Raw genomic sequence first — 25,654 nt, 5'->3', positions numbered from 1 at the left:
AAAGGAAACCAAAAACCCGTTGGAAAGAGCCCCTCAAGTAATTTGACACGAAGTAGCAGACAGTATTTCCTGTCAAGTCTCAGACGGGGCAGAGAAAATTCTCTGACATGACTCAAGGTTCCGCCTGTCACTCTGTATTTTTTGCATATCTATTGGTAGCAGGCAAAGGGTTTGCTACTGCAGGTCAGGCTACTGCTCCATCGAGTCTGAGCCTGGCTCGAGAAGTTACGGGCCACGGCTTCCTCGTGAGGCAACCACTCATTCTGTGCTAATCTAGGTGGGATAAAATCCCTGCCTGACCCTGCATTGATCAGCTGACATCCTGAAGCAAGAGACTGGTTTTGAAAGCTTTTGAGACGAGACAACAGGATTTCACTGCTTAATCCCAACCATTTTACTGCTGCTTTGTAGGGGAACTGCACCAGGACACAAAATCATCAATTCACTCAGTGCTAAGAGGCTGATGCTTCAGTGACAGTCACACCCGCCCCTTCTTGCTTCCCATTATGGGAGTGGACAGGAGAAAAGCTTTTGAAGGTCTCAGAAGCACCACTCACAGAAAGCACAGTCTCTGGGAGAGGCAGATTCACCTGTTGCTTCTCTTCCCCACCTCCAACAATTTGCAACCAAGTGTAGCAGGAGGGGGAAGAAACCCTTTCTGGCCATTTTGTGGGCTGAGGGAGGACACATGAAGCACAAATGCACTGGGAGAGAAGCATTAGTGACAAAGAAGCCGGTTATGCGGAATGACGTCCAGCAGGGTTGCTGTAATCTACAGGGAGCTAAAGAGGGCAAGGCTTGAGGACAGAAAACCAAGGCTGGAATGAAAAATAAGGTTCTGAAGGCAGACTAGTGTTTAATGAGCATGCCTGGCTTGCAAGCTGAGTTCTAAACCCAAGCCTTAATTCTTAGCAGACTCATGATTCCCTGCTCCTTTCAAGTCACATTTCATCTTCCCTCACACCCAGACTTGTTAGACACGGCTGGAGATCTAAAAGTGCTTGCTGGCTAATTCACTTCTTCTGGGTCAAAAATATTTTAAAATTACTTCTTTACGATAGGGAAGACTGACAACCAGATGCCTAGCTGCAGGCTATTCAACCCTTATCAAAAGGGCAGGTTACTTGCATTTCTCCACCCTCTAGTCATATGGGCCATGAACAGAAACTGGGTTAGGAGAAGGTCAGTACCATTGCACAGAGCTACCAGCAAGCAGCATTCTGATTTCATCCCAAAGACATTATGCAGGAGATTGAGGGAGAAGGAAGTCATACAATAGCTCTCTGCTGGGAATGGCAAGCGAATCAGATGTGTATTCTGGTGGGGGTGCACTAGCTACTCCTACTTAACAGCCAGAAGGTGTCGGGGGCAAACCCTGGTTTCTCCAGCCTCAGTTCAGTGAAAACTGGAAATAAGTACAAAAGAAGAGGGGAGCTGTTTCTCTAGCCGATACTGGATCCGGAGGTCATACTTCAGACTCCAACACAAGAAAAGTGCGGAGGAAGAACGGTGCTCAGAGCACAGATGGAGGCGTTAATGCCTTTAACACACTCGCATTAAGAGAGTCATTTGCAGAGTGTGGGTAGAAGAATTAAAAATTCCAACCTCTGTGCCAAACACCGAGAAATAAGCAAGACCCAGAGGGCTGAGCAGGAGAAGAGAAGGAGCAGGTGCTTTCCCATCAGTACCTTGCATCCAGGGGAGAATTTGGGGTTTGCATCCTCCCACACTGCCACAGGCAGGAGAGATGAGAAAGGCCTATTAGACCTCAAGCCCATGGCCCAGCGAGCGCTGGATAGCCCCTTAGGATACCTGGAATATAGGCACGTTACCTACTGCATTACCAAATATGCTCAGAGCCTTTGAAGGGGATTACTGTGGCAATATGAACACAGATTCTGTAGGCTTTCAGTCCATGCATCCGAGCAGCAAGGAAAGCCTTTCCACAGACACCCTTTGCATCTGCTGCTGAGGGCTTTTTGGTGAGTCAGAGAAGAGGTGGCCCACTAGCCTCTGGGAGATCACCAGCAGAGCCCCTGCACTAGGCCAGGCCAGCTTCCACTTCCGCCAATAAAGAGCCAAGTGCTCCCTCTCGCTTGCTATGAACCATTGCAATCATATCTATGGCTGAACAAATCAAGCGTGACATTGTGGGGAAGAAGGCAAGATGGTTGCCTTGGAAACGAGGGGCAGAGGTAGGATTCTGCAGCCACTTCATCACTTTCGATTTTCTTTTTAAGTGCTACTGCAGGGTCATTGAATTAAAGTTACCAAATACAGTTTACGAGCATTAAGCCCTTCAGTAACAGCGCAGGGCACAGAGGAGAGGGTTAGCGATCCACAGGGAACCAGGGGCTCTGCCTCCCTAGCTCTCGGCAGCATGTCTGCACTGGGCCATGTGTCCACACCAGCACTTGTCTGAGTGGCTTACAACAAAGCCTGATTAAAAAAAATTTCATAAAGATGTGCTACTAGGCTGGTTTTCCCCAACCAGCACCGTCCTGGAGGCAGCAGGCTCCAAGGCTCTGTCATTATTACTCATGGGTCGACTATACTCAGCTTAGACTGAATAATTTACCCTGGCTGGCGGGCTAGGAGAATTTTAATTCATTCCAGTTCAGCTGATGGTTCATGAGACTGCAACAGAGAGCGGCTAGTTTTGAGAGAGCTGCCAGAGTGCAGAAAGGGCTGGTACAGCTGAAACAAACCCAAACACTGTGTAAATACAAATTTAATGCAAGAGAATTAATTTAGTTTGGGGGAACAAGGGGAAGGTGAGGAAGGCGTCTGGCAGAAACCAGAGAGTCTACGGCAGGCTCTGTTCCCATTCACAGACGTCATAGGCCTCTACTCACCCACTCCAGGTCATGTGGTGTGAGGAAGTTGCATGTTAAGGGGGGAAGCAATAGTCTTGGGAAGAAAGTGTGGAGAATGGCAGCAGCTGGGAGGGTGGACAATAAGTCTGCACCAAATGTTACCAAGCCCTTTCTGCCATCAGCTCTGCAGTGTGAACAGAACACTAGGCACTTCCACAGCGCGTCATTCGATCTATCATTGGTTCTCACATCTCTGCCTGCACCCAGGGGGCAGGTAACTGCCATTTTATAGCTGGGGAAAACAGTCCCAGAGAGGAGAATTGGCTTGTCCAAAGTAACATATCTGCTAACGAGCTGGGAACAGATCCTAGGTCTCCCAGCTCCCAAGACTGTTCCAACCAGATTGCTATTTCCCTTAATAGCATGCAGTTTCCTGCACCACAGAGCACAGAACAGAATGAGGACAAGGATGACTCAGGGAACACCTCTCTCACATACCGATGGGAGCCTTGTTCTTGCTCATACCCACCTGACTCCAAGCTGGAGAAAACACTGGCCTGGATGCCAGAGGCTAGTCCTGCAATCTTCTCGGAGTGCCCAAGGACCTTTACCGTCCACATGGGCAATCACCAGTGACATCAATTCAGCATCTTAACCAAAGGATCAAAATTCTAGAAACAGCATACCAGGGATAAGGAAAGATGCCAGCTACCTCAGGCTTGAGTTGGGAATCTATTCCCAGCTCAGCTGTGGGGCTTTCAGGAAGTCACTTCAATTGCTCTATGCCTCAGTTTCCCACGTGTAACATGGGGATAAATATAGACTTTGTGGGCAAGGGGGCGGAAAGAGGGTGTAAATATGAAGCTGTTACTGATTGTGATGGAAGGTGTTGGAGAGGGCAAAGTGTTATTCTAAAGGTCTCAGAAGAGACAGGACCAGCCCTGCCCCTGGAATTAAAGCTGATCATTTTAGGAATGCGCTTGAAGAAAAGTTTCAGAGTAACAGCCGTGTTAGTCTGTATTCGCAAAAAGAAAAGGAGTACTTGTGGCACCTTAGAGACAAACCAATTTATTTGAGCATGAGCTTTCGTGAGCTACAGCTCACTTCATCGGAAAAGTTGTCTGCCAATCAATATATGGACAGACACCCAAAACTCTCCACTGGCTATGGTCAATTGCATTTAAGCTGATTGTGGCTTATTTAGAAGTTGGGACTAAGTCCTTCCATTTAATTCATTAAAACAAAGCCAGGAGGCATGAATTCTTCTCCAAGCACATTCTTTGCTGCCATGCCAGCATTCGCATGAGGGTGATCGACAGACCTGCCCTGGGCCCAAGGATGTCAGTTTGCAGTGCCTATTGTAATTATTGGGATGTCACAGCAGGAGCAGGGAGGCATTTACTAATGGGGGGGGGGGAGGGAGAGCCTGTTAAGAGGTACTGGCTAAGCCAACAGAAAACTAAGAAGAGATTAATCCTTGGAAATACCAGCTACTGTATTTGCAGGAAGAGAGAGACTCATTACCCTTCCTCTCGGTACTGGAAGGGTTAAAAGCCTCAAGAGCAGCACTTGTGCCCAGTTAGTGGGAAGACTGCCGTTCGAGCATGTGAGGTTTGCCACTGCCCTTTGTGCCTAGAGCTTGCTCTACTTTCTTGTCTCTCCTGCTTGCTCTGACTACCTGCAGGGTCTCTAGAGAAACTCTCTCTTCGCTTGCAGCCTAGCGAGGCTGACTCAAAAGCTCTTTGCCACAAGGGAATCAAGTGCACAGAGCGTTGGATAAGTAGCTCAAATACCTGGCAGCTGACGACACATGGAAGCCAGTGGCCCAGCCCCACCTTTGAGTAGCAGGGACAATGGCAAGCGGTGCATTAATGGTTTTCAGCATCTATTAGCCCATTTCACAGACAGCCCAAGACGTGCTACAATGCAGCACTCATTGACCAGGCACTGGCTTGACTGCAGGAGCCTAGCACCAGCAGCGATGGACTAGCAAGATGGCACGATGGGAGGGGTCCTGAGAAGGGAACAGCAAAAGCATTTGACACTGAAGGAGTCAATGGTGGAGAGGGGAAGAGCAGCTAGTAGCAATATTAGGGTGCAGCAAAAATAAACTTGCATGGACTTGCAGGAGCCCCCGATCCAAGGATCATGGTGCCATGAAGCCAGACGCTTCCTGCTCATGCACAGTTCAAAAGGTCGCCCCTAAAACAGTCCCCTCTACAGGACTAACCCCGGTCTCCTCTACTGCAAGTGCACATTCCTCTCTCAGGCCCAGTCAGACAGCCAGCATGCACGTGTCTCAGAAAGGGGACTGCCAGCTTGCCTGTTAATTTAATGGACCAGGCAGCTGTCTCTTAAAGGCAGCTGCTCTTCAGAGCTTTGCTCTTTCTAGGCGTTAGGGTGAGGTAGCTCTACAGAAAACAAAGTTCAGAGCCCTCTCTGGCTCTGACCCAAGGTCTCCGCAAGCCCCCTATCCCACACTCCCTCATGACAGTCACTAGGGGATCAGACGACAGCACCTCAGCTGCAGCTTTTCCATAGGAAAGACAAGGGGACACAGATGCTTCTGACCGCAGCCAATGGGAGCAGAGCACGCCTAGTGCCTTGCAGGATCAGATCCTGGTCTTTACAGCGTTCCCAAGAGCGTTCTGGGGCAAGCTCATATGCAAGAGCTCTGCTGAGCAGGGGCACTCTTGCCAGCCGCTCTGTCCCCCTACAGGAGCACTTCCTAGTCAAACAGGAGACAAGCTCACACTGCCTCCTTGCTGAAGCATCCTTAGAACACTGTTTGTTCTTGTACTTTCATCCAGCCAGGAAATCTCTGCTCAGAGACAGTATGTTCAAACCGATCCTTAAACCTCAGCGATAACAGGCTGGTTTTTTTTAAAAAAGTAATAGCAGGGATGTGGGGTGGAAATGCGGGGGGAGGAAGGAAGAGAATGATTGGTTAAAAAAGACAGACAAAATATTCCCTGTCCTGGAACCCTTCCTCAAGCACTGGATTCCATATGGAGCAACTCTGCAACTACATTGAAATCCAGTTGTTCCATCTCTTGGACATTAAGAGACAGAAAACATTAATCCAAATCCCTACTTCAATATCCTCAGCTTCAAGGACCCACCCCCTCCCCTGCCCACACTGCTACTATCTGGCCCGTAAATCTCATTATTCATGCGAGAAACACATTTTAAACACCTTCATTATTTACCAGTTAACTGAAATGCTCCAGCTCGATGCTTAAAGAAAAAAAGAACGCCAACTAGATTTACATGCAAGTTGCCAGAGCTCCAGCAGAGCTGGGGGAAGGATACCTAGTGACTTCCATGTGTCTGCTGTCAAAAGAAAAAACAAGTGCACAGCGATAGCACGGGTACATTAGCATAAGAAGCAGAAAGAGAATGACTAATAGGAAGAAGCTGAACACTCACTTGTGCTGCCTTATCTGCTGTATTGAAAATCTCTTCGCTGGGTCATATTCAAGCATCCCTGAAAAGGAGGAAAAAAAATTGAGGTGAGATTCACAGGTGCTCTCAGCCAATTTAGAGAAAGGAAGCACAAAGCCCCACCCCTCCCAATTCCCCCATAACAGCACCCATGGTTTCCAGTCCCCCTGGCCATGGGAGTTCAGTGAGACCTTCCTCTTTAAAATGAGAGGCAGCAGCATGGGATGGAGCGAGGGTCAGGAAAGGCAGCGTTTAACCCCAACTCCACTGCTGACTAGCTGTGCGGATGTGAGTAAGGCTGTGCTCTACCTTCAAAGTGGGGATAATCCTCCCCTCCTTTGCAGTGTGAGGACTGAGGTCAAGTTCTCTCCCATTCCCAGCCAGTGAATGGTTAGGGTCTCTAATGCCACAGATCATCAACGTTGGTCAAACCTTACCATAGAGGAGCCAAAGGCTTTGGCGTGGTGTATACTCAACTACACAGCAAGCCAGAGGTTGCATTCTAGGGACAGGTATCTCCCTGAAGCCCCTCGAATTAAGGACTCTTGAACAATGCTTTTCCCTGCTCGCCGGACCTTGTAGTCTGCGATCAGTTATATGAGATCTGGGCATGGGGAAAGGAGCTGGCCAATACATTCTCTCTCACCCAGACCATCCAACAGAGAGGGGGATAGATTCCCCCTCAGACACAGGCTGCCCCACATCCCCAGAGACTCATTTATTGCAACCTCCACCCTTCAAACTCTTTTTAAAGAGTCACAGTTCAAGAAGAGAAATAAAAAGTTTCACACCACTCCCCAGAAACTGGCCAATGAGGCATTAACCAGTCCAGTGCCCCGCACCTCCATCAGCTGCATGCAAGATATAGGCGTTCCCCATGGAAACCACCACCAAGTTACTAACCTGTTGAACACCAACAACATGCGTGGTGCTGCACACAGATTACAACACAGGGACATGACAGTCTAGGGACAGAAGCCAAGGGAACTATAAATAGGGTTCCAGGCACCATATGGTGGGGATGCAGCTGCTGTCGCACTGTGCTTTTCTGGAGTGAGGAATTCCAAGTAGTTTTGTTTTCAAATGAATGGTAACAGTTCAAAGAGCAGAGGGTTAACACAGAGGAACCTTGCAGCAGTAGGGCAGGGAGGAGGGATTAAAAGTGCTCTTATGTGCCACCTCCTCCCCTTCCCCTCCCCCACAGAAAATATAACCATGAATCACAGCTACTTTAGATTGCTCCCCTGGCAGGAGCTCACCACAGCCGGGCATGCAACCTTGGAATGGATACCTCAGATCCGTTTCTACTGGGTAGGTGTTAGACGGTGTTTCTCAAATGCAGCCACCGTGGTCACGTGTGGCCACCACGGGCTTTTCTTGCAGCCACAGCCTCCTGGGCTGTGACTGGGGGAGGAGAGGAGGGAAGGGAGAGAGAGAAGCAGTGGCCCCTCCCGCTCCCTGGTGTTCCTGGATGCACAGCCTTGGTGTTGGCTGCTGGGGCTTCCAGCTGGGCCCTGCCCTGCTCTGGAGACACCTGGGGCACCATGCTGGAGGAGCAGGCAGCTTCCCAGGGGTGGTGGGGCTCAGGCTTTGGGTGTTAACCCAGCGGTGGCATGGAAGGCAGGCTCTGGCTGCGGGGATTTGGGCTCCATCCCTAGGCTCTGGCTGCATTGGTTTGGGTTCTGTCCCCAAACTGTGGGGCTTCAGGCTCTGGCTCCCAACAGCCTCCCCATTCAACCTCCCCCACCCCCTGCCCAAATCACCCGCAGCCCCTGTCCAGGGCTTAATTGGTCCCCAGACTTGCTGGGGCTGAGTAAGTCTACTGTGAAAAGTGATACTTATATGTTTGTTAATATCACTTTTCACAGCAGAATTACTAGCTAGCAATAAATAAATTACAATGATTTGGATGTGTATTTGTGCATTTTCCCCCCCCCCTTAAAGGTAATTTAAGTATTTTAGAAACAAGTGTGAGAGCAGCCACCAGCAAGAGTTGGTGGCCACACTCTGAGGCCACCAAATAATTTGCCCTGAGAATCCCTGGCCTAAGATCGGATATTTTCCGCCACAAACAACAGGATGAATCCACCCCCATAAGAGCTGAACGCCCTGCCCCGATCTCAAGAGCGTTTTGAGAAGGGCTCACCTTGTTCCATTTGGCGATCCTTCAAAGCTCCATTAGCCTATTATTTCTGCCCCTCTCCAGAACAGTTCCTGAAAATTTAACCAACTCCTTCCGTCGGTGGTACGTGCAAAGTACGTTTTAGTGGCAAAGATGAAAAATCCATTCAGAACCAGTCCAATGGGCTTTTTAGCCTCACTGAGTTAGTTTCATACCTTGTGTAATGGCACTAAACCATGGAGGAGTTTGGCTCACACACTTGGGGCACTAGTGTGGTGACCGTCACCCATGCTCTCCTCTCCAGGCCGAGAGAGCTGACTAGGCTCAGACACAATTAACTTGGCTGTCAAATTAGAGCCAAAGTCTTACTAATGCCTACCCCTCCCTTCTCCATTGGGATATTAGCCACGTTTAAGTTATTAGAGAGACAGGGAGGGCGAGGTAATATTTATTATCGGACCTACTGCTATGGGTGACAAATGAGCTTTGGAGCTCCACAGAGCTCTTCTTCAGGTCTGGGAAACTGACTGAAGGCTTGTACACGCTAGTGTGTACTTCGGTATAACTTAAGTTGCTCAGGGGTGTGAAAAAGCCACGCCCGAGCAACACAAGTTACACCGACTTAAGTGCCGGTGTGGACAACGCTGTGTCAGTGGGGAGGTGGAGTAATTATGCCGATGGGAGAGCACTCTTCTGTTGGCAGAGCGCGTCTGCACTAGGAGACGCGCAGACTAGGGCATGTCTTCACTAGCAGCGTTAAAGCACTGGGCTCAGCAGTGCTTTAATGTGGCTGTGTAAAGACCAAACAAAAAAAACAACCACCCACCTCTGCGAGGGGAATGGCTCCCAGTGCTGGGGCACTGTCTACCGTGGCACTTCATAGGGCTGAAACCTGCAGCGTGTGTGCGTGTCACTTCTCTGAGTGAGAAAGTTGCAGGGCTGTAAAGTGCCAGTGTAGACAAGCCTTCAGAGTGTCACACCTACATACAAGGTGGAACAGATTGTTTAGCACAAGTAGTTAACAGATATTTCAAGGGGCCATTCAAGGTGAAGTGGCCCACTAATCCCAGTCCAGTCAGGGATGGAAAGCTGCTGGGGGTGTTGTTGGTGGGTTATAGATTGTTGTCTTAAGCCATGAATCCACACCCTGGGGCCGACAAGGGTGTGACAGGGGCATGCATCGAAGTTGTGCCGCTTTCCACGATCGTTTCAAAGCTGTTGTGGGGCAGTGCCAGAGATTCACAGGCTTCCTGTGCCCTCAGAAGCCGTGTCTCAGGACGCCGCCAGGTCACCGGTTTCATCTTATCATGGCTGCTCCAAGCAGCAACGAGGCCCTAGTGAACGGCTCCCCCATGACGCGAAGGCAACTCCAACTTCTTAGCTACCGTCAAACCTGGTATCAGCTCAATATTGGACAGGGACTTGATCAGGGGCCTCTTCTGCCAAACTTGTGCTTCTTCGGGTGGGTGTTTCCCCTTTCTCCTCTAATCAGACATGCATGGCACAGCCCAGCAGCTTTCATAGCATATCGAGGTTGGAAGGGACCTCAGGAGGTTGTCTAGTCCAACCCCCTGCTCAAAGCAGGACCAAGCCCCAACTTTCTCCCTCCCTATTCATCGTATAGAAGCAGTAATTGGAAGAGCGGTTAGAAAAGTCCCACACCTAATTAAATACCCGATCAGTACGATTATTAGATGGTCACTTCACAGCTGAACGGCCCAGGCTGTTTTATTTAAAAAAATTAAAAAGATACGATTGAGGTGAAGGCAGATTGTTCATGAGGACCAGAGACACTGAATTCTGATACTGGATGGCTTATTTTTTAATGCAGTCAGAAAGGGATATGGTCAGGTAAGACTCTCTCTAGAGTGGAGACTTTAAAAACAAGAAAAAAAAGAAAAAGAAAATCACATTTCCAGAGGGCATTTCTGGAAACCTGTCTCAATTTCAGCAGAATTTTCTGCAAGCCAAAACATGAAAACCTGCACAGGATAGCACATCCAAGATCCCAGAGACAATGGGGTTGTCTCAAAGCTGCGGTGCTTTTTCATAGTATCTATGGCAGTGGCTCAAACTTTTTTTACAGGTGACCCCTTTCACACAGCAAGCCTCCGAGTGCAACCCCCCCTTATAAATTTAAAACACTTTTAAATATATTTAACACCATTATAAATGCTGGAGGCAAAGCGGGGTTTGGGGCAGAGGTTGACAGCTAGCGACCCCCCCCAGATAATAACCTCGCAACCCCCTGAGAGGTCCCAACCCCCAGTTTGAGAACCCCTAATCTACAGGTCTGAGACAGCTTTGCTGGGGTGTTGTGGCTTTTGGAAGTAAGCATCTTCAATCTAAGCCTGCTCAGATCATCCGAATAATGCACAAGCATCAACTCAAAGACTGCTTAGAAAATGCCAGTGCTTGCCAAGAGATTTACAGCATTTACTAGATGGAACAGGTATGGGAGAGGATGTGGGTAGGCAAAAAAGGAATTAAGTGTCTAAAACAGGTTATAAAAAAGGGGAATAATAGCACTTCTTACAAGCAGCTGTGGTGCAATACATTGTTCCCAGACAGGGTTCAGCAATTAAAGGAGCAATGAAGGTAACTTGAGCCAAAAAGTCTTTAGTTAAAGGGAAAGTACTGTATTTTGGGCAATGCTGGAAGAAGAAAATCTAATCAGTGAAAATTAAAACTCATGGATTAATCTGTACTCATATATAGCAATTGTGTGGCTAAAGCCCAGCACTGGAGAGAGACTCCATAAAGGCAAAACATCATGTACTATTCACCAGTCAAATCATCTAAAAGTGTCTGCCCACAATAACCACACAGATATTCTCTACCACTTACGGTAAAGATTTCCATTTGGTTTATTTGGGAGGAGAGATGAAACACTGGAGCAGTGAGATTCTTCGGATGGATGCCCAGCTCTTAGATCTCTGCTCCCACAGCATTTCAGAAGGGTTAAGCGTGCCCATCCCATCTCTGATCCTCTGCCCAGCACAAAATACAGAACTACAGGTAGCATGAATCCCTTTTCCAGGAATGCCAAGGACTACCAGAGCACAGAAGACCTTAAATCCGCCCTGCCTCCTTGCCACTGACAACCACCAATGCACCTTTATATAGTCCTGGACAAGCACAAAGATAGAGCACAATGTAGCTGAGTAACTTCTGGCAGCCAGGAGCCTCTTCAGGTACATGTTAAGTAGGCAAAGGTGGTAACAGCTGTAATTCAGGACTTCTAGGTTCTAGCCACTGACTCAACGCCACATCCTGGCCGAGTCATCTCCCTCATCAATTCCTCCATCTGTAAAATGGGAACAAGAGTATCTGCCTCAGACGTATTGCAAGGGTTAATACTGAGTGTATTGCAAGGGTTAAAGCTGAGTGTTCTGGTTGAAAGGGTGCCCTCTGCAGTAAACGCAAAACTCATTCATGCTTACGGGCCCTTTTTGGGAGGGAGCATGAAGAGAGGAGCTCTGCTCCCTCGACCTCCTGGGAACACCTCTAGACTCGCCCCTCCTCAAGCTTTGGCTCCCCTCCTGCACGCTGGGAGACTAGCGGAGTCTTTCAAACGACAGACACAGGGATCTAACACACAGTGACACTGGACTACTTCCTAGACACCAGTATGTCAACTATGGACTCTTACAGCCCTCATTTCTGTAGTATTCAAGCACCTCAACCTCTAACGCATTTTCCCTCTCACCAACCCTGTTAAGTAGGGAAGTAGATCATGTCTTTTTTACAGGGAGGGAACTGAGGCACAAAGAAACTTGCCCAAGATCACACAGGCAGTCAATGGCTGACCGAGGAATTGAACCCAGGTTTCCCAAGTGCCAGACCAGTTCCCTTACCACTGGGCCGACCTTCCTTTGGCTCCTGGCAGGAGAAGCCTATTTCAAAATAGAATTTGGCAAACAGAAGATTTTTAAAATCTCATTTTTCTTGCCCAGAAATGAATCTTATTGGGACACAAGTCATGCAATGGTGATGTCAGAGCTTCAGGTCACCTGGGGAGGCTTCTACCTTGTCTGTGGGGGTAGCTCGTCAATGTGGGCCTACCCATGCTAGCCCTCTAATGCAATCAGTGAAAGGACAAGATTCATTTCTCTCTTGAAAAGCAGCATCCCAACTAACTTGTACTAAAATACTATAGTACTGCTCTTGCTAGGAGTTTGAAATAGACCCGTGAAGGGGCTAGAAGCCCCAGAAACTCTTGGCCTTCAGCAATCTTGCGTCTTCTCTGGAAAGATAAAGGCTGGTAAAGACAAGCTCAAGGGGTGAGGAGAAAAACCACACAACAGCTTGAGCAGCTGCAAAAAAGTAGTCAACAGAAAAACAAAGCTTTAAAAAGCATCTTCTTGTATCTGCTTCCCAACCAAGCTGGCACCCCGCTCAATGCAGCACTTCCAGCCAGAGAGGAAACAAATACTTTGCAACATACTGTAGCCTTCTTTACGATGAAAGCAGGAGGAGTGCTCATCACTCTGCTACGTGCTAGAAGAGTCCTCCTGAGGCAATGGAAGGGGGAGTGAGCCAAGCTACGGGGATCTGTGCTGTTCATTCCAAAAGCTATCAGACATGCACTGGCAAGCCTGCAAACAGTACGCTTGAGTTCAATTTCACCAGCTGCAGAAGATGCAGGAGCATAGCAAGGAATGCGGATGTACTGCATAGAAAAATAGGGGCACGTGGCAAAAGTCCTCTGCCTTGTCACCAGTGCTACCCACGAGGGGATGTGGCAATGCTGAACACTTGGATCCCTGCAAGCTGGGTTACACTTCATGCCTTGCGACAGCAGTTTGTGATGCCCATGGTATCCCCATAGGAAAAGTGGGGAGGGACACCACAGAGTTAAATCGCCTCATGTCTATTTGGTACATTGATCTCTACAGAAAGGGAAGGGGCTCAAACTAACTCAAAAGCAACGTTGAGAGGCTCCAGCAAGCTCTGAAGCGAGCCTATTGTTGCAGGGAGTAAGCATGTGGAGTGGGAGGGGTGGAAGAAAACTGAAGAGGTCCCCAGGACTTCATCAAGGGGGCAGGGGAAGAATGCTCGGTGCAGACAGGCAGGAGCATCTCCTGCACAGAGAGCTTATCTGCTTTAGCCGTCACCCAATAGGCGGCACACAGCTGCCAGCCACTGGAAACAGAAGGCAGCAGGGGAGAGATGCCAGAGAGGACAAGGGGAGCAAAGAAAATAGGCTGCTAACCAAAAACAAATCTTCTGAGGCCAGGGGGCGACGGCGCCCCTGTTGCCTGAAAGTAGCAGAAAGAGAGAGAGGCAGGAGATTTCCAAGAGCAAGGACAGGGCAGATCATCAAAAGGGAAAAAAGGCAACTAAGCTAGGGCACAGGTTTAGCCGTTTTTCAAGCCACATGTTTCAGAGCACAAGCAATTTGCACCAGGACTCAGGAAGAAAATGCCACACCGGAGTTCAATACCAAGGGCACTAGAGAGGCTTATCGCCTGTCTCAGAAGCATCCAGCCGTTATTTTAGATCCAGCTGGCATCAGACTGGACGCCAGTCGAGATGGGCCAGTGGGTTTGCTCCAGTTGAGCAATTTCCATGCTCCCATGAGAGGGGCTGCTTTTCTGAGTTAGCATTTGCCGACTAAAATGCCACGTATAGATCTGGACATCACTCACCAGCACATGTGAGCATGACACGAGACATGCGTCAGTCACTAGCTCCAAGCCTTAGACAATCGCCACATTAGTCTCAGCAGCGTAGCCAAGATGCCAGCTGCACTGAGAGCAATCTCGAGCTAGGCCTTACTAACGGTTTCTGAAGCTATTACAGCTGATTAATGCTTTGCAAAATACAGGGAAATAAACTTATTTCATAATCAGTATGGAGCCAGAGAAGTTAAAATCATCTCCAGATTACTTGAATGGTCGGGGTCAGCAACATCCTAGAAAGGAAGATAAATAGGGGCTGTTCGAAACAATGGGCAAAATCATCTCCTCAAAATGCATTAAAAGCTTCAATCTATACAGATAGCACCACCTACTGAACTACTATGGAAATGCAGCTGAGAACAGTATGCTTAGGCCCCTAAAAATGTCAGGCTGATTTGGGAGTTTGGAACTAGAACCTTCAGGCCCTGAGAGTGGCAAAAAGGTGAACAATCCATCACGTAAGAGATTCAAGTTTGTTTTGTAGGCATCTCTTGCAGCAGACGACCTATCCACACCACAGACATGACATGGTTACAATTTGTAGCATAGATGACCACAATTGTGAAGTGCTCCGGAAGGTTGTTAAGAGTCCATCTAACTACAAATTGCAACAGTGTTGGAACCAGGTCAGAGGGGAACAGTGTTGTAAGCCAGTTTTCCGGCTCTGCTGTATTTGTAGCGTGGGCAGGCTTGCAGTGCTCAACCACTAACCCACTCATGCTTTCCTTCTAGGCTACTTCTGGGGCTTGCGCCAGAGGAGTGCAGGTGTCCAAGTGTGATCAGAGTCATGTCTGGGGTTCAATCACTGTTATTCTGCACCTTTCTTATCACTGACTACTATCAGCGCCTTTTATATGGTAAGACAGAAGAGAACACAATAAGCCCATCCTATGGAGTGAGTGGTGTCCTGAGTGGTAGCACCCAGAGCCAGACCAATGCTAGCCCCATGCCACGCTGCTCCTAAGTGGACACCACCGATTCAGCTGCTATATTAACATGTAACTGCTCTCCATGTTGGCATTCTATTTTATGCAGGAGCAAAAATATCAACGATCATCCCAACCCTCAAAAGAAGAGGTTACACTCACCTTGTGCAGTAACTGTGGTTCTTCAAGATATGTCCCCCTATGGGTGCCCCATTTCAGGTGCACATCTGCCCTTGATCAGAGATTTTCTGTTAGCAGTGTCCGTTGGGCCTGCGCGTGGGCTCTAGACAACCTTGTGGCGCACGCCAAGGGGCTACTGAACGGCATGGGCTCACCGCCCTCAGCTCCTTCCCTATCCAAACGTCCAACAAAACACAGTCCAAAACAGAGGGGATGGAGGGTGAGCAGTGGAGCACCCACAGAGGGACACATCTCAAAAGAGCCAGTTACTGACCTCTTCTACTAGTCCCTGTGGGTGCTCCACTTCAGGTGACTCCCAAGCAATGTCTCCCACAGGGAGGAGGCGGCTTTGGAATGGAGTCTAAGACTGAAGACAGTACAGCAGCACCAAGTGCTGCATCAGATCTGACGGCATGGACCGAGGCAGAGTGTTTAGAAAAAGTATATGCTGAGGCCCACAAAGTAGCTCTGCACATCTCAGACACTGGAATGTTCTTGACTAGAGCTGTGGCAGCTGCCTGTGATCTGGTAGAGGGCTATTATCCTTCTGGGGGAGCGGAGCACCAGCTACACCATAGCAAGCAATGGTGCACCCAGAGCTCCAACTCGGAAGTCTCTGAGTAGAGATCATGGATCCCGGGGATCTCTCTGTGATGGAGACAAACAGTCTAGTCGATTTCCAAAATTGTTTGGTCCTATCTACAGAAAAGGCCAATGACCATGGTACATCTAATGTGCGAACGGAGGTCTCACATGGAGATTGATGTGGTTGGGAGGTAAACACTGGTAGATGAATGGGCTGGTTAAGATGAAAATCCGACAGCACTTTAGCTAAGAATTTTGGCTGAGGCTGTAAGGAGACCTCGTCCTTGAAAAATACAGTGAATGGGGGTGCCATCCAGGCAAGCTGACGTGATAGGTATTTGAAAGGCCGCCGTCACAGATAAATGAAGCAAGGAGCAAGTTGCTACAGGTTCAGATGGAGATCCCAGGTGTGGAGGTTCCCTTAACAAGTCTAGAGGACAGAGTGAGCAAATATTGAAAACCCTTCTAGTGGGGGATGATATGCTAGTATCACAGCCAGATTAACCTTAACAGAGCTAATTAATACAGTGTGTTCTTCAAATCCAACAGGTAATTCAAGATGGCGGAGAGTGAAGAACTCTAGATAGCCTTGATGTGAGGCACTAGTTTGCACAGAGCGCATGTGCGGGCCAAAACAGACACTGTTAACCGAAAATCTCCGATCAAGGGCTCAAGAGGCACATGCGCACCTGACGTGGGGCACCCACGGGGGCACTACTCAAAGAACATTCTTGCATCAAATGGTTGGAGCAGTGGGACTAGGACTCCCGAGTTCTGCTCCTAGCTCTGCCACTGACTTGCTGCGAGAGTGTGGGCATATTGCTTTGCCTCAGCTCCCCCACCATTATTCCTGTTTCCTGAAGGGGAAACAGACCCAGAGAAGCAAAGGGACTTGCTCACATTCACACAGCTAGTCAGTGGCAGAAGTGAGAAGATTAAAAAGCTTTGCACAAAGCAGAGATACTCCCCACAACAGAAGGTCAAAGTATTAATCTCAGAATTATTTTACGTAGAAGCAGTGCTTTAAGAGCAGGAATACCCCACAAGTCAGTGGATTTGAAGCCTGCACACATGACTACTCTTTAAAGACAAAAAGTAAGTTGATTCCCTCAGTTACTTTATTTGTTCTACAGCAGTGCCAAGAACCCCCAAATGAGATCAGAGCCCATTGTGCAAGATGCTGGACACACAATAAGAGACCATCTGTGCCCCACAAAGCTTACAGTCTAAACAGATGACAAAGGGTGGGAGGGGAAACAGAAGCTCACAGAAGGCAAATGACTTGCTCAAGCTCAACCAGCAGGTCAGTGTCAGAGTTGGGAATGGAACCCTGGTCTCCTATGTCCCAGTCAAATCTCCTATACACTGAACAGTGCTACCTCTGCCTGGTCTCTATCATGGGAAGCTCAGCTGATGACTATACTGCTCACAAAGTTCTTCCAAAAAGCTGAGCTGCAGAGGGAAGAGCAGACTCGCTCTTCAGGCCTGTATGCTGAGCTTTTTAAGTGCACCAAGCAGACCCTAGAGGAGTCTCCCTCCGTCAAGAGCACAGCAGGATGCAGCTCCTTAGAATTAGTGCACTTAATACCAGTTGAAGCATTTCATATGGCAAGCCACGAAAGACAGTATTATTAACGCCCTGTCTCAGGCTCCAAGGGAGGAAGTTCAGAGCAGACGCTGAAAAGAAAGTGAAAGCAGAAGCTGTGCCCCCAATGGGCACCATTATGCTTATGTCTTGCTTTATAAGGCTTGGGCAAGGATCTTAACTGAATGTGCTTGCTTCAGAAAAATTAGCATTACAGCGCTGATGCTGCTTTAAATCCACCCTTTGGTGGGTTTGCCCTCCAGGTTTTAAAATCTCTCGAAAGCACATGAAATTGGAGCCATAGTATATGACTTGTTTCTATAAAGGAGATACTTGCAGCTCATTTCATAGGATTAGTCTACAGCACCACAGAACATTCAAAGCCTAATCTTAAACTCTGAAAGGGGCAAAGGCTGATAAACAGACTTCTCTACATTCATAGAATGCTTTGAGTGAGGCAGTTCTCCATCAGTACTAAGCCTGCTGGGTATTTGTTACAGCCACAGTTTTACCCCTTTTCATTCAGGTCATTTGAAAGAGAAGCTCACCTCTAAGTAGGTCCGAGAGCGGAGGACCACAATCCTCTGGAATCGTGTAGTCCCCTTTCCCGATGTTTTCAAATAACTTATAGATATTATCCCCCTCAAAGGGATAGAGACCCGTTGTAATGTTGTATCTGTAAATGCAGAAAGAACAGTGTGAGGACAAATATATGAAACAGGTTCTAGTTCTGCAACAAGCAGATAAATCAGGAAAACTGGACGACAGATGCGGACTCAAATGCTTTCCAACTCCTCTCAACATCACTTTCTGACAGAAACTTCACACACATACACGTGAACCAGAAACTTACCAAGCTATTTCTTCTACAAGCTGGAAAGGAAAAGACTTTAAGCAAATACTTGTGAGGTGCTCAGATACTGCAAGGCTACGAGCCCCAAACACACCTGGACAGACAGGGATTGAGAAATGCCTGGTATGCAGCTACAGGCAGAGAGACTGGCTCAATTTCTCCAGCACTCTGGGCATTTGCTCCTGGACGTACCCACCATTCAAAAGGGAGTGGGAGCCCTAAATGCTCACATAGCACCCCCAGCTGCAGGTCCCAGAACAACACTGTGCCCGAAGCAAGTCACCCATGGAAGCAGAACACAGTCACTCAGATGCTGAAGAATCCCACAGGTGGCAGAAGGGAGTGCAGGGCTACATTAACACTAGTCCATCATCAGGGCTCCTACTAGCCAGCACAAATCTGAACTAGGATTTTTTTTTTTTTGGAACGGGAGTAAAGATTTATCCAGGGTTCCTGCGCAGGTACTTACAACGTGACCCCTGCTGACCAGATGTCCACTTTAAAGCCTGAAAAGGTATCGAGGCCATTGGCAATTTCTGGCGGCTGGAATGCTGGCGACCCTTGGCTCGTTCTGCACGTATCGTCCTCTGCAAACGGATGCAATGCCTGCGGCAAGAGACAGACATTTGAGTGACTCTCATACAATCACAAACTCTTCAGAGATCAAGGATAATATCCACGATAAAAGCTTTACCCTTGTGAGACTCCAGGCGAGTCTTTGTCCATCTTGTGGGTCCAACTACAATAGACCCCCGACAGTATTATATATTACAAGCAGATCTGGTGGGGTCTCCTATAGTTAAGATGTGCTCTTTGACTAGAAAGTGTTGGCATATTTTCAGTTGCTTATAACTTTGCCCCACTGACTGTTTGGACCGAAGTTTTTTATGCTGTGTTTTTTTCCCAGTCTGATTTTTTAAGTTTCAGGTAAAAGTTTAACCATTTCAAAGAATGAGATCAGGGAAAAATACATTTTTTTGCCCATGTTAAAAAGGTTCTTACAACTCTTTTGTTGAGAAACTCTAGTACCTAGATGCTTGGACTTTGGCCTTGAAATTGAATGTTAGAGACATGGATATGCCTTTTGCTGTCCCTGTGAAAAGTCATCTGAACTCAGCCCAGTTATCAGACTCTAAAAATCTCAGTTTTCACCTGGTCTAATGTGGAAAACTTAGTATAAAATCATGTAATTAAAGTCGATTGTAACTACAGGTGAATGAATAATGCATAGCACAAGGGGTTGAACTAAAGTGGCACAGGAAACCTCAGTTCTGGAATTTCTTAACTTTTGAGTGCTTGACTTTTGCAACCTTGAAGTTCTTTTGATGTAGCTTTTTTGGACACACACGCTTGTGTCCCTCCAAGTCTCCAGTGTGTATGTTTACAGCTGGTACACTACAGACAGAGACGGGAATGGGGTTCACAAGCCATTCTCACATACCTCTGCCACTCCTAAATCGGATATTTTTAGTGTCCCATTGGTTGTTAGCAGGAGGTTCCCCGGTTTTATATCCTTGTGGACAATCCCTTGGCTGTGCAAGTATTCTAAGCCATCTATGAGCTGGCAAAAGTACCTAGAAAAAGTCAGAGGGGGAAAAAAAAAGATAAGTGATTCAAGTGACTGAAGCTCCATAAGAGCTATTGCCAATTTGCATAGTGAGGAACACAGGTTGGGCCAACATTAGCCTTTGCTGCTGGGAAACTAGAGATTAGGTCCATTGTATGTTTAGCACAGAAGCGACTACCTGCTGCAGTTAGGCATCAGGACACTCCCACCCCCCCCACTTGGGACACCGAACTCTTCTAGATCAAAGCTCTCTTCCTATTCTGTATATTGTTGCAAGTTCACATGACGGGCAGCATAGTACAGTTTGCAAGAATTCTTTTTTTACTTCGCGGCAGCTCAGCAGGTGTTTAAAACATGCACAGTTCCACGTGGTGCAAGCCGTGCTGGACTCCTACCTTCCTTACAATAACTCTTAGCAACTAGCGCTCTGTAGACATTACAGGTTGCACCTCATGCGGTCTCAAAGTGAGACACAGTTGCGTTCCTTGCCCTTTTATGTAGCGGGTTATCCAAAGCAGGGCGCACAAGCAGTTGTCCTTTGATCGGACATTCACAGATATAAAGTGACAGAGCCTATTCACCTTTGCTGCTGGGGTACACTGTGGAAAATGCACATCCAACCTCTGCAGAAACTCTGACCGGTAAGTGCTGCACCGAGGCAGTCTACTTCTGCATCTAACCACAAACCTGAAGTGGCTTCTCTCAACACATCGCCAATTTGTTTAAAGTCAAGGTACGGGGCAGAATTACTCGCTGGAAGCTACAAGATTTGGCAGAAGCAGAACGAGAAAGAAAGGGAAGTATAGGATTGACTGTTAGGAGAACCCTTAGGAGAGCTTAGGGCAACTAAATTCATTTCAACCCCTACTTCGCCCCATAGCTAAAGGTGCAGCAGCACTTGGCAAGCTGCAGAGGAGCACTAAATACCCTTTAAGTATTAAGTTTCTTCAGCTGTGAGCTTCAAGGGAGCATGAAGTCTTAGTGTGCCGTTACCAAAATACACAAAACAAGACTGGGTACTAGACAGATTAAGCATCAGCAAAGATCTGTAATTTCTTCTCTGGTATTTAACTCTACATCTCCCTTCTCAGTTCACAAGAGGTCAGTCTCATCAGTAAAATGCCTCAATTTCCCTCATCTTTGGCTGAACGGCTCCAAAGGGCTTTCCTTTTTGTCCCCTTCCATTTACCATACTTGCCTGAGAGGAAAGGATTTCACTTAGATTCTAAATGCCCCACTCAGGTTGTGCAGGGCAGGATATTTGGAGTCACACTGCTGATGCTCTCCATTTTCTGTCATATTCACTTAACATGCCCTCCCAGTAAAACAAAATCACCATGGAACACCAGTAAGATACATTTTACCTGCTGCAAAATCTGGATCTAACTTAACAGCAAGTTTCACGTTTACTTCTGTGCCAATTGATTAGCGATGGGACTTTTATTTCCCTTCTCCAAACTGGAATCTCATTTTCAGAGGAAAACCTGATCACACCAGAAAGTGTTCTGAAGGAATCGACCTCTGTCAAGCCACAGAGATGCAGCAGGGAGTTCCATAAGGTGCAGCTCAACAGCACCCAGCACGGCCTCAACTGTCTCTTTGTAGCTGCTAAGGCACATGCTAGGCAGAGTTTCAGAAAGAGGATTAAGGAGGCATCTCAGGCTGCTGAGGCACCAAAAAAAACACAATAGAAAAAAAGCTTTTGCATCCCAGAACCTTCCCCCCCACTCCACCCCACCCATCAGCTTTTAATTTTCTCCATGGATGGTACCTGATGTACTCTTTGCTCATAACAAATTTTGCTTTAAAGTGCAGCCAGCAGCCTAAGTGACAGAGCAGAAGAACCTCCACTTGAATTCAAGAGCCAGAGCAAAGGTGGGAGAGATTGATGGACACAATGTGGGTTAAGAACTGAAGCTGCACTTACCCGTGAGCCTGAAAGACTGGAAACCTTTTTTCTGGGACACTGTCAAGCATCTCCTGCATCCCGCACACACAATATTCCATCACCATATACGTGAAAGCAGAGTTAAGGAAGCACAGAGGTTAAATGCTCACCCAGGCAAGCACTGTGTTATCACCACAGTTCCGATTCTGTGCTGCTGGAGAGCAGCAGTACAGGCAGTAACCTTGCATGGTACGTGCATGGGTCATTATGCCACAAAGCCCATGTTTTGTTGGGCCCTCCCATTCTGCCTTCGTTAGGACAGCGTTTAAAAGGATGCATGGGTCCAATTTTGAAGCTGGGGAAAGGATTCCCTCATTTTGCCGCTTGCCTGTTTAAAGGGAAGGCTCACGGTGGCGGTGGCTCCATGCAGCAGTAACTTTCCTTAGTTAGGTCTTGCGGCATTCCCAAAGGAATGACCTCCCTTGCATTTCCCTCCAGTTCTGATCCTATGGAAGAGGAGGTGTCATCATCTAACCCTAATATTGGTGGCTATGTCTGATTTTTGCCTCTCTCTTTTGAGACCAGCACTTTTGATGGGGCCCATGGTTCCTAGAGCACCTTTGGCCATTCTGAAAGAGATAGCTGGACTCAGATTAAAAGACACAGGATTTGGGCGGGGGGGGGGGGGGTGGCATTGTTTTAGGAAGAAACCAAGCATTCTTGCTTTCACTTTATGGCTTTTGTCCAAACCCAATAGAGACAGGGAACTCAGAAACAGGGCTGAGAAATTTTTTCCAGAGTCAAGGTCTGGGTTTCCGTGGGGTGATCTGCTCCTTTGATCTCCAGGTCCGGGCACTCACAGGCCAGGGCTGGGGGAAGAGAAGGCTAATACTTGCCAGAGCTCCTCTTCAGCAATTTTTGTCCAGAATGGCAAATCCCAGGGAATCAATGAGAACTGTGACAAGGAAGGGGCAGGCAGGTTGGTGATGGCCTTAGAGAGGAACTGCCCTTACACCATTGCTTTGTGTGCTCCCCACTGTACAGGGAGAAGGGCACTATCCAGCTAGCTCAGCTTTCCCTAGCTCAGGAAAGGGGGGCCTTGGCTGTCTATTCTTGTGCTGGGCAGATCTCACTCTCGAACACAAGCTGCAGGATGAGCATGTTCTCTCTACCAGCCTACTAGCCATGCTAGGGTCAAGCAGGACACGTGCTGCTGCAGTGCTCATGAGGAAAAAAGCCAAGAATCAAGTGGCTCAGCCCCAAAAGCCAGCCAACCAGTGTCACAGATCCAGGCTAATTAAAGCCCAACATATACCAGAAATGTCACATTGAAGGAGTTGGTTTAGAAAAGTTTTTGATCCAAAGACCAGGATGCTCTGCAAAGAAGAGGTCTGTCCACCCTGTCTGCAGCTGCGGAGGCAGAACAAAACTGGCAGGTCTTCACCTGAAGATGTGTATCCCTAAAGCAGCGAATGACAGGTCTAAAATCCACCAGCAGGCTGAAGTCTCATTGCAAACATTGTGGACTTCACTATGCTGAAGAAGTTAGAGATCCCAGGACACCTTTCAGGAGGCTAGGAGTGGTTATTCCCAATTCCCTGGACAATATTCCCTCTTGAAGTAGCAGTGTATTAAAGTCAGCCGTGCAATGAAGCGTGGTATTCTTCAGTTCCTGTCCCAAATTTACAGGGTATTGCCGTGTGCTGTTTAAAAGCGGCAGCTTATTACCACAGAGGCAGTAGCATTTCTAGGGTGGGGAAAAGCTGCTTTGGGAGCCTCTGGATACTAAAACGTCAGGCGTTATAAAGTGGCTTTTGCCACCCAGACACTTTGGCATTTGTTCCCCTCTCCAGAACAAGCTTTGCATTTGTGAGGTACCTAGCGGGTAAACAACTGAAGCAACTTGGCTGCCAAAAGCAACAGTCGCTGTTTTTTTCTCCTCCCACGGGACTCTCGGGCAAACAGAAAACCCTGCAGGCACTCGCATTAAACCCACGGGTAGCCTGAGACATTGGGTGGCTATGGAAGGGCACAGCATCTTTGGGATGCAGACAAGGGAGCAACGTAACTCTGGGAACAGGGTCTCTAGGAGTGCAGAGCATTAGTCTCACCATTTTAATCACTCCTGGCAGATACCTTTTCAGCCTAGGACAAAAAAACAAGTTGCTGATCTCCACAGATGCTGTGACAACTGTTCCAGGGCTACCGACAGCACAGTTTTAAACGGGATCCTCATGAAGAAGTTGCACTTCTGTAGCACTTTCCATCCTAGGCTCTCAAAGCACTTTGAAAGCCTATGAAATCAGCAATACTGCATATCTCATTCAGGGCTTTTTTCCAGAGCGGGAAACTGAGGTAAAGAAGATATGTGACTGACCCTAGGTCTCACAGCAAATCAGGGGCAGAAGTGGGAATAGAAACCAGATCTCTCAAATCTCACTCACTTGTTCTAACCACCGAGGGAGCAACCAGGCTGGTTGCATCAAAGAAGGGAATAAGTGGGAAGACAGCAACTTTCCCACCTTCAAACAAGTAATGCTAAAGCTAGCTCCTACTTCATGGGAGTCTCCCAGAGTGAACGCCAGCTATTGTTCCTTTCTAGAAAGAACAATCCGCTTCCAGTTTTAACTAGCTGCCAGACTGTGCCTTCTTCCCTGCCCTTATCTGGAGCTGATCCTTCTCTAGCTGACTAACTAGATTAGAACCTAGACATCATCCAGGCTGGAAGGTTTTACTGAGTATATTGATTACAGGCAACCATGAAAAGGCTGAAGCTCTCATTTCTTCCAGTCAATAGGGCTCTCCTCCCACACACAATTGCATTTATTGATAATAGAAGCCATCAGGAGAGGGTGCCAGCCGGGAGTTTGCTTATTAAATTGGGTTTATTTTCTGCTTGGATGAGGCTCTCCATTCATCTCCAGTGCCGCCCTCCCGTCAACAGCAGATCTGCTCAATGGCCTGTTAACTGCCAAAGCCCTTTTTAAAAAAAAAAAAAAAAATCGATTTATCATAGCTTTCCTGGTACCACAATCAATGAAGCCTGTGACCAGCCAAGCAACTTGTTAAACACTGCATTGCCAAACGTAAGCATTTCACTACCACCACCTTAGTGGCCCCAAAGGTGGGTGACACTGGCAAAGCCATGGTGGAGCAGAGGTTCAAAATAGGTCTCTCTGCTGCTCTTCTGGAAACTCACTTTTCAATGGCAAAACCTTTTGCTTCCAGAGCCAAAGATGGTCTTTTATAATGGCGGGAGGGAAGTGGGGGAGGAGAGAGGAGACGCACCAAGAGTTATTCAAATTCTAAACTAAAAAAAAAAAAAGGGTGATTCTGATGGACAATGTTTGTAGGCAACACATCTAACTTAAATCATTCCCCTCCCTGCTATCCAGTTCCCCAAAGCCTCAAAATCCACGCTGAGGCTTTGTTCACATGAGCTGAGCCATTGCCACGTTCAGACAGTTCGTGCTAGAACAACAATTTCCTTGACCTGCAAGAGTCCCCCCTCTGACTGCAGTCAGAGAGCCATGCTAGCAACAGCCATGGATACAATGCGACTATGACCCTGGTCTACACTTAAAAATTAGATCAGCTTAGCTAGGTCGCTCAGGGCTGCGAAAAATTTTGCCCTTTGACCACGTAAGTTAGGTCAACCTAACCCCCGATGTATTCGCAGCTAGGTCAATGAAAGAATTCTTCCACTGACCTACCTACTGTCTCTTGGAGATGTGGATTAACTACATTGTCAGAGAAAACCCTCCCACCAGTGTAGGAAGCATCTACACTGCATTGTGCAGCTACGCTACTATACCATTTGTAAAGCAGACCTAGCAGACCTGTCACAATGCTAGTTCCCTTGTGGACAGGGCCTTAGCAGGTCTTGCTATAAAACATGGACCTTTGGAGGCTGTCTACACTGGGGAAATTTTCTAACTGGTTTTAAAATTAGTTCAGCTACTTATCTGGTTAGTTCACAGTAAAATCCTAAGTAGACATAAGGC

The 25,654-nt window shown here is 47.7% G+C and overlaps 1 protein-coding gene across 2 annotated transcripts in view; it reads right to left on the bottom strand.

Moving 5' to 3' along the window:
- The window catches only part of STK11 (serine/threonine kinase 11), a 73,730-nt gene that overhangs the window by 21,160 nt on the left and 26,916 nt on the right, over positions 1–25,654 (bottom strand). For both annotated transcript variants that reach the window (XM_084614877.1, XM_084614876.1), the window contains exons 3-7: positions 21,690–21,779; positions 19,637–19,769; positions 18,665–18,801; positions 17,891–18,018; positions 6,246–6,303 (exon numbers count right to left, since the gene is read on the bottom strand). In XM_084614877.1, coding sequence (XP_084471003.1) covers positions 6,246–6,303; positions 17,891–18,018; positions 18,665–18,801; positions 19,637–19,769; positions 21,690–21,779 — 546 coding nt within the window. The remainder of the gene's footprint in view (positions 1–6,245; positions 6,304–17,890; positions 18,019–18,664; positions 18,802–19,636; positions 19,770–21,689; positions 21,780–25,654) is intronic.

Source organism: Lepidochelys olivacea (genome assembly GCF_965140295.1).
Source record: "Lepidochelys olivacea isolate rLepOli2 genome assembly, chromosome: 25".
NCBI lineage: Eukaryota > Metazoa > Chordata > Testudines > Cheloniidae > Lepidochelys > Lepidochelys olivacea.
The sequence above is the reverse complement of the archived record's forward strand: the minus strand, read 5'-3'. Positions and strand labels throughout refer to the sequence as shown.